This window comes from Tribolium madens, unplaced genomic scaffold (assembly GCF_015345945.1).
Source record: "Tribolium madens isolate multiple individuals breed KSU strain unplaced genomic scaffold, Tmad_KSU_1.1 Scaffold_20;HRSCAF=117;Tcas5.2_LG4, whole genome shotgun sequence".
Lineage (NCBI taxonomy): Eukaryota > Metazoa > Arthropoda > Insecta > Coleoptera > Tenebrionidae > Tribolium > Tribolium madens.
Window position 1 is genome coordinate 13,077,063 of NW_025400985.1, and position 10,056 is coordinate 13,087,118.

Consider the following 10,056-nt stretch of genomic DNA (forward strand, 5'->3'; position numbering starts at 1 on the left):
CATTTTTTTTCTGAGCTCCAATAATAGATATTTATTGTAAGAGTCAGTTGACGTTTAGACGGGGCTGCGGCGTGTGAAAAATGAATGAAAATAAAAGTGAAGATGATGTTTTTATTGGAATTTGCACTCCACCCGAGATTACCGAAGCACCGGCCTCGCCAACTGCTAGTTTGCTGCCGGAAAAATCAAAAACTCAATACAAATGTGCATATAAACTTTTTAGAGATTGGCGTCAAGAAATTAAATAAATTCTTTATCTGAGAATGTGCTTCTTGCATATTTTCAAGATCTTTCGAAAAGGATGAAATCGTCTTCTTTATGAACAGTCTACTCAATGTTGCGGATGACGCTTAACCTAAAAAACAAGGTTGACATAAGAAAATATCCTAAATTGTGTGCGTTGCGGAAGGGTAAATCTGATGATTATAAACCCAAAAAGTCGAAAACAGCAAATTAAAGAATTCTTATCGTCTGCTCCTGACATGGAATACCTATTTACAAAGGTAAACTATAATACCAAATTAAATTAAAATTAAGTACAAATATTTTTTTTTATTTAAGTATTTTTTTTGTGATGCTCATAGAAAAAGTATAGTATGTTACACGTGTATAAACTTGTCTAGATATTCGTCTTATTAAAGACTCGCTCCGCTGCGCTTCGCACGTGCCTATTAAAACTCATGTCTAAAGTGGCGTTGATAACACTAGTTACATAATATACTATTATTCCACTAGTGGATAAAGTGGTAGTTTAAAGCATCAAAAGTGTGGAATAAAGTCTCTTTATAGAGTGATTGTGGATTAAAAAATTTAATAACAATACCCTCGACAAACCTTTCTGGCGTGATATAACTTATGAACCGTTCTCGACTGTCTGACTGGAGTTGGAAAGCGTAGTTCAACACGATCAATGGCATTAAGTGCTCTGTTACGGATACGGAGTACCACTCGACTCTGTGGAATTTGCTGGTAGGGCATTATTATGGCTTCTAATGGTATGATTTCCCTTTCCTCGTCGTCATGCCAGTAGAAAATTAATGCCTGGACGACGTCATTCAATTCAATATTTATCACTTTTCTGATGGATTTTCTTCATTGTCATAAAACCATTTACATCCGACCCCGCTAATCATGTTACGGTTCTTTAATTTTGGCTGTTTGAAACTACAAACCTTGATATACTGCCGGGATTTAATTCATTAAATATCACTTACCTGCTATGATACAAAGAACAGCTTTTATCTATATTGTTACTTTTTATTAAGGCAGACATGTTTTGTGTAGCGCAGTCTACAAAAGCAGATAGCATAAGTGGGTGACGCACTCGCATTTCATCGCATTTTAGAGTCCCTCGCTTTTGACATTGTATCGCCATCTATGTACATATCCATCCCATCTGAAAACGGTCGAACGTGCCCGTTCGAGAGCCGAGTTTGTGTCATTACTAATGAAGCACTGTGTACACGAGATGATATTCTGAACAGTTTTCTGCAATTAAGCGTATTGACGGGTGCGTAATCAACTCAATTTCTTTATTCAAAACTTAATTTATATTTTATATGTACTTCGGAAACTTGATTGATTTGTTTCAAATTGAAGACATTTTTTTAATAATGATGGAATTGAATCATTCATTTAATGTTTTCACTCTTTTCCGTAAGTTGTATAAGAAGCCAGTTTATTTAATAAAGTTTTAAATAAATAAATGACCTGTTTTTAAGCCCATTTTAAAAAAGAGTGTTTGGCAATAATCTGAGGAATATCAAAGATGAAATATTACCTGAAAGGATACTTCTTCAAAATACTAACAGACCACCAATCACTAAAATGGCTTATGCAATTAAAGAATCCCACAGGGCGACTAGCAAGGTGGGCCCTTTCTCTACAAGAAAACAATTTCGACATTGAATATAGAAAAGGGAAACAGAATCTTTTAGCAGACATGCTATCGAGAAATTTACCTGACAAACAGGATGTAGTAAATTGTATAAATGAAAAAGATTGGTATAAAAATCTAAAACAAGACGTGTCAGACAACCCTGATAAACATCCAGATTACATGATACACGAAGGAAGATTATTTGGACATATTTGGGGACCATTTTCAGAAGATGGTAGTAACGGCAACTGGAAATTGTGCGTAAAKAATAATAAGATAGGAACTATTCTTCAAGAAAATCATGATATACCAGAAGCAGGTCACCTAGGAGTAGCCAAGACAATTAGTAGAATTAAGCAAAATTACTATTGCCCAAATCTAGTAAAAGACGTGATTGTTAGAAAATGTGATAGCTGTAGAAAATACAAAATAAGTCAACAGAAACAAACCAGGACATATGGAACCTACCTGTTTAAAAGGCCCATGGCATACAGTAGGCGTGGATTTAATATGACCTTTACCAAGATCAAAGAAATGTAATCGATATGCTTTAGTCATGCAAGACAAAGTCATGCAGAAATCGACAAAATAGTATTTACATACAACACCGCTAAAAATGAGTCTACCAAATTCACTCCGTCATTTTTAAATTTCGGAAGGGAGTTAGAAGCTCCGCAAATTTTAAAGGAAAATTGTACAAACGCCGATATTATCTTTGAAGCAGACGAAGAAAAAATAGATAAACAACGTGACAAACTCAATCACCTTCTAGAATGCATTTAAGTAGCCCAGTTAAATTTAGTAGAGAAAAGAAGTCAACAAGCTAAAGACTACAACAAGAATCATCGATATAAAAGACTTAATATTGGAGACTATGTGATGAAATGAGAGTATTTCCTTTCACAAGGATACAAAGGCTTTGCCTTAAAATTAGCGCCTAAATTTTCAGGGCCTTACAGGGTAACCAAAGTAATCACAAATAACATTTGTGAATTAGAATTACCAGAGGGCGAAATAGAGGTAGTACATATAAAAAATTTAAAACTTGTTAATTTTATAGATAATGAATACCGAGTTAGAGATGTTTGGAGATGTCCTTGACATTTCATTTAGTCCAATACCTTCTCCGATTTCTCCCTTGCCTCAATCACCAAATCCTATGATAAGAAAGCCAACCCGTCCATTTCGTCCATGTAGTGGGAAGAAAAACCTGTCAAAATCCAAGCCCCAACCTAAGCAAGAGCCTCCATCCCAAGTGTCAAAATCCAAGCCCCAACCTAAGCAAGAGCCTTCATCCGAGGTACCAAAATTCAAACCCCAACCATCAACACCACGTAAACATCTCCCACTAGACCCGCCATCAAATAAAAAWTTTTGTGCTGCTGCTGCTACTGCTGTGCAGCCACAAAAGAAAACCAAGACAATTTTGGCCAATGAACCAACCCAGTCTCTCCAGAAGGGGAAATTAAGTTTTATCAACAAACCAGGGAATAACAAACCGATTCCTGTCGTCACGCCGGAGACAGACATTAGAGATTTGCAGGCGCTACGCCCAGCAGGAGTTACCAAGCGCATACCAATGCTGGTGTTCCAGAACAACAAACTCCGGTGGATAAAACTACCGGCAATTAAACGATTCACCCCGTTTGAATAAGTTGCTTCTCTTTATTTGTTTGTTTGTGTCTTTTGTTTTCTTTATTTGTGTGTTTGATTGTGTCTTTTGTGTTCTTTGTTTGTTAGTAATAAAAATATAAGGTACTTGGAGAATCCTTTTTTTAAAAAGTATGGGGAGTATGTAATAAACTTTTGGATTTAGTATTTGTTTGGTATTAGAAGTATGTCTAAACAATTAATCAACTAACTGGTGTAAGAATTCTTTGAATAAACAATATGTTGTGTTTGGGTTTTATTTAAAAGAACTGCTAAAAAAAGACCAATGAGAGGTACGCCCAGATAAATAGATCAAAGTATAAAGTGTTTGTTTTGTTACTATGAAAATGCTGACTTCAAAGGGTATATAAAGGAGAACAGGCCGCCACACCGGCAGATTTATTTGACTTTCCTTCCGGACCTCTTTGGACAAAATCACTAAGACCTCTCTTGGTGGAATAACTTTAGGATCTTTTCTGAAGGACTGTACTCTTTGGGTAAGGGCTTAACATCTAGGACTTCTTCCAGGTAGTATTATTTCCTGGACCTCTTCAGGAAAACAACCGACGGGATTTCTCCCTTTAATTTTACCTGCGGAGGACCTCTTCTTCAAGGGCTAGGGTTCACTAGGTCCAAAGTTAAAAGTTTTTTTGTAAAATTACTTGTTTTATCTGTTGTTACTGTTGTTATAGTTACTGAATGAATTTCTCTTTTCAATCACCTGTGTTTAATTAAATCGAACCTCCCCATTCCTCTCCACTGTATAAAAGCTGGTCGGAAAGGCACTCTTATGTAGTGTAGACCTGGATAACATCTCCAAATAGTTCTTTTCCAACTTTTGGGAAAAGTTGTTGGCGTCCGGTTTAAAGAATAAATAAATAAATAAAAACAAGGCATTACAAACCATTGGATTCGGTGTCTGGGATTACGGTCCTGAAAAGGTGCAGCAGGATGCAATTCAGACTCCTTTTCTTGAAAATTGTATTTATTCGGTAGCTTCAGTCTGGAAAGGGGCCGGAGGTCTGGAGCAACGAAGCACTTTTTCTCCTTGCTTGAAAAATGGCACTTTAATTATTGTCACATTAGTAAATTCTAGTTCACCGACATATTTCTTTCCATACTCAAATTTTAAGCGTTCAGCAAAAACTCGATGATATAATGATGTAATACATTATTGTAATAACTGAGGGGATTTTTGCTGAAGGTTCAAAAATGGGTGATGGGACGGGAAAGGAGGAAAGAAGAAGTTAGTCGGTGAACCGAGGTCGTAAAGACGAGTTGGAAAAAAGAGTGTAGTGCCGCCTTGCTCCTGAGGGACGATAATGTAAGTGATTAGTTTTATTTTTATTGTTAATTTTTGTTGCGGCTTTAGTTTTAAATAAATGTTAATATCTTATTYAAATTGACTTTGATTTCTCGTAACATTAGGTTCCTAATTTAAAAAAGTTCTACCAAAAGTGAAAAAGAGTATAAAAATTTCCAACCGTCTAGTAGAAGTATGATATTGGCCCGTCGTAAAGTAATTTAAATAAAAAATCCGACGAATTAGATATCGATTTGGAAACATCATCTTTTGATTTAAGTGCGATCCCGAACACCAAGAATAACGATCATCTCGTAAATTTTAATTCACATTTAGAAAATAATCCATCTTTAGCTACACAAAATTTTGAATCGTATTTAGACCCAAATTCCCAATTTCTAAATTTTACATATTCAAGTCTTCAAGACACTGTGCAAGAAATTCATGACGATATTTCGAATATTATTGTTGAGGTTCAACAGTATTTACCGGATCTTAACATTTCCACAGATCAACCAATTTTAAACCATCAATCAATCAATAACAAATAAACAAAAAATGACTGACGTCACAATTTCAGAAGCGTTTAACAGTTCAAAAAAACCCGCAATCCCACAGTTTATTAGCCCGGAAATTTTTGATTCCCGAAAAAACAACCCGGAAAGTTTTTTGAAAAACTACGAACGAAGGTTATTGCCAATGCATGGGACAATAATCTTAAAATAACGTTTTTGGCTCATTTCTCGAACGAATAGCAAATAGGTGGTTCGAGTTTTTTATTACATATAATAAAGACAAAACTTGGAATGACGTGAAAAAGGCATTCGTTAAAGAGTGTAAATTAGGCGATTCGGAAGCAGATTACGAAATAAAATTCGAAAACCGGCGAAAAGAGAAAATGAAACGGTAAGGTCATATTTTTACGATTTACAATTGTTAGCATTCGATTTCAACCCGGACATGGACGATAGTAGATTTGTTATTTAATAATAACACCACTTACACATATTATCAACTTATCATTCAAAACCGGCGATTTTCCTAATATATTAAAAACTGGTAAAGTTACTCCAATATTCAAGAAAAAAGATCGTAGTTTATTAGAAAATTATCGACCTATAACAGTCCCCATCTCGTTCTCTAAAATTTTTGAAAATGCGTTTTTACATCGATTACAAACATTTTTAAACAAGAATAATGTGTTAATAAACGAACAGCATGGTTTTCAGGAAAACAAATCTACTGTTACAGCTATGTTTTCCTTGTATGAAAAAATTATTAGCTCATTGGACGCAGATGTTATCAAGGAATGTGTCTTCGCTGCATGTCAAAAAAAAACCATTTTGAGGTTCAATATCCGAGGGAGTCATGCAATAACCTGCATAATCCACACACCTGGGCCAAACCTTCACAAGCCAACCGTTTTTGGGCAGGACAACCTCACTGGGAGAAGAGACAGTGTTAAAACAATCACCCGTCAAAGGACGTTTCAGGAACAAACTTCCTACCTTGTCAAAAACTCTGACGGCCAAGGAGCAAACAAACAAAACCACTCCAAAAAAAGAAAACATGCAAATGAAAAAACGCCAAGTCCGCCATACCTTGTGGCACAGTTCCGCAATTTAATAAAAAACTGCTGAATAGACAATAACGCCAGTGCCTCTACAATAAACAGTGTGTTCCAGAACTAGTGCAGTGCCATGCTTCGTAGATAAGACGCGCGCGTTTTTAAGAGAATTTTTTTTTTAGATTAATTTTAAGTTAAGATCCTTTAGTTTTTTTTTGTTCACTTAATGCATTCATGTTTTATTAAATTTTAAATTTAACTGTGTAACTTTAATTTTAATTTCATTGTTTTTTATTGTCATTTTTGTAATTTCTTTAATTAATGTTCTAGATTTAAGTTGACACTGGTGGACCAGTGTTTTTTCCGGAGGGGGGAAGGTGTCACATTAGTAAATTCTAATTCACCGACTTATTTCTTTCTATACTCAAATTTTAAACCATCATCCGCCGGATGAGCGTTCAGCAAAAACTCGATCATATAATGATGTAATACATTATTGTAATAACTGAGAGGATTTTTGCTGAAGGTTCAAAAACGGGTGATGGGGCGGAAAAAGAGGAAAGATGGGGTTAGTCGGTGAACCGGGGTCGAAAAGACAAGTTGGAAAAAAGAGTGTAGTGCCGCCTTGCTCCTGAAGGACGATGATGTAAGTGATTAGTTTTATTCTTATTGATAATTTTTCGTTTCGGCTTTAGTTTTAAATAAACGTTAATATTTTATTCGAATTAACTTTGATTTCTCGTAACATTAGGTTCCTAACTAAAGTCCGACCTCAGTACAATAAAGTACCGAAAAAAAGGGTTTACCAAACTGGGTCGTGACAGTATTTTGTAAATATAATTGCTTCAACCTTAATTTTAGGATAAAATAAAGCAATTTGTGTTATGTTCAATCGATTTGGCTCAATTTTAAGTTTGTAATCAAGCTAAATCAAAGTATTTCAACCAACTACTGGCTTTAATAAGAGTTTTCTTCTAAAATAAAGCAATTTGAGCTATTTTCAATATAATTTTGCTCGATTTTACTACAGAATTAATTTAAAATTAATGTTTTTTATTAAAATAATTGCTTTAATCCGTAATCAGTATTTGGTTGAAATACTTTGATTTAGGTTGATTCCCAACTTAAAATTGAGCCAAATCGATTTAAAATATTACAAATTGCTTTATTTCAGAATAAAATTAAGATTGAAGCAATTATACTAATAAAATACATTAGTTTTGAATCAATTCTGTATTAAAATCGATTAAAATTGGATTGATAATAGCTGAAATTGCTTTATTATAGAAGAAAACTTTTATTAAAGCCAGTATTTGGTTGAAATACTTTGATTTAGGTTGATTCCCAACTTCAAATTGTGCCAAATCGATTGAAAATATCACAAATTGCTTTATTTTAGCCTAAAATTAAGATTGAAGCAATTATACCCATAAAATACATTAGTTTTGAATTAATTCTGTATTAAAATCGGACAAAATTGGATTGAAAATATCTCAAATTGCTTTATTTTAGAAGAAAATTCTTATTAGAGGAAGTATTTGGTTGAAATACTTTGATTTAGGTTGATTCCCAACTTAAAATTGAGCCAAATCGATTGAAAATATCACAAATTGTTTTATTTCAGCCTAAAATTAAGGCTGAAGCAATTATACTTATAAAATACATTAGTTTTGAATTAATTCTGTATTAAAATCGGGCAAATATGGATTGAAAATAGCTCAAATTGCTTTATTTTAGAAGAAAACTTTGACTAAAGCCAGTATTTAGTTGAAATACTTTGATTTAGGTTAATTCCCAACTTAAAAGTGAGCCAAAGCGATTGAACATATTACAAATTGCCTTATTTCAGCCTAAAATTATGATTGAAGCAATTATATTAGTAGTATAGCCATGTATGTTCTGGATCACAAAATTAGGCACGGGGCGGAGCCAAATTGTGGTGGGGGTATGACGGGGGCCGGATGTGGGCGGGGCTTCCAATGTGTTTCGACCAATGAGAAGTCTCGGCGTGTGTGGGGGGGTAAGAATGGCGACGTTTTGTGTTAATTTTCGTTGGTGGGGAGCCAATCAGCGTTGTAAATTAAATAAATAATTTATGAATAACCAAATTTATTTTTTTATTTTTTTATTTCTACAGGTATATGAGGAATGAAAGGAAAGGTTATTTATTGTTTGAAAAAAAAAGTTTCGAATTTTTTTAAATATATTTTTAACAAAAATTTTATTTACAAGGCTTTATTCTGTATTTTGTTTTCTTGGTTTTAAATTTCCCTTATAATCCTACACTTACTAAATATTTTATATAAATAAGTAAGTAAATGAGCCTTGAAAGACAAATTTCAAATACACAGTTTTCTTTTTCTATGTTTTTAAATTTCGTTAATGTTTGATTTAAAATATGATTCCAGTCGCTTTCCCAATAGCATCGGTCGTAATACATGTATTTCACTTTATATTTAATAATCGAATCATTACCGGTGATGTTATTTTCACTTTTATAAATTGGTATATCATTTTGATGTGTAGCATCGAGTTTTATCCACTGATTAGGCCATGTGTCGTTGTTTTCGTTGAAGCAAACAAAAGCTTCGATTACTTCTGGCTGTCGGTAAATTAAACAATAGCAGCAACAATAAAAAGACTTGTGTTTGCAGCAAACATCTTTGCTAGATTAAAACTTTATGTAGGTGATTTATTTTATAACTTACCTGCTTCAATGAGAAAGATCTCTGTTAGATTTCATTTACAGTCGTATCATAGATATTATGATTTATAAATAAAAGATAAATCAAACAAATTTTTTTTCTTTGAAGATTTATTTTGTTTTTTTTTTACAAATTAAATAATATTCATAGAATAAGTTTGGGTCATATTTCTAACATCAATATATTCGGGTATATATGTATTGTAAAGCTGCAGTTTTAAATTCACCATTACTTAATATGCTCTGGACTCCCACTTCGCGGTACTCATAACAATCAATTGTTAATAGTAGTTCACTAAATTTAGCATTATAAGTACAACAAATAGGTAGAACTACTCCATCAAAATATTTCAAGTCGGAAATGTTTGTAGTAGGGATGATTCCTTTTAATAAGACCAGCAATTTTTATTTCTTTCTGTTTTAGATTTTTTTCTAAATTTTTTAATACTTTCTTCAATAGTCAGCAAAACTGGTTCATCATTAAAAGATGAAGACGAAGTTTCAAGTGGTGTTTTTACAGTTGATGACAATAAATTAGAAACAATTTCAAAGTCTGTTTGCTCTGATGTCTGCGAGGTGGTTGTTTCATTAAAAATTTTACTTGATGTGATGTTCCAATTATCATCATCATTAGTTGTATTTTCAAAGCGAATTGCACAATTTTCAAGCAAATTTTCACTAGGTGTTAATAACTTAAATGCCAGTCTAATTTGAACTGTTTGGTTTGTAGGTACCAATAAATGAAATTTCATTCGATCCGTTTTATCGTTATCGTAAATTTGAATTAGTATAGGTGCACTCTTTGTAGTAGAAAAAAATAATATAATTGATACCAAAAAAATAACTACACAAAACTTAAACATTTTTTGACACTTAATTACTGTGATGTGTCGATTCAAAATATTACAAATTGCTTTATTTCAGCCTAAAATTAAGATTGAAGCAATTATACT

The 10,056-nt window shown here is 33.2% G+C and overlaps 1 protein-coding gene across 1 annotated transcript; it reads left to right on the forward strand.

Annotated features, from left to right (window-relative positions):
* Positions 1–2,942: 2,942 nt before the first annotated feature.
* Positions 2,943–3,533, forward strand: LOC123005226 (alpha carbonic anhydrase 8-like). The gene has a single exon (XM_044398882.1). It carries the CDS (start codon positions 2,943–2,945, stop codon positions 3,531–3,533), a length of 591 nt encoding a protein of 196 aa, XP_044254817.1.
* Positions 3,534–10,056: the final 6,523 nt, after the last annotated feature.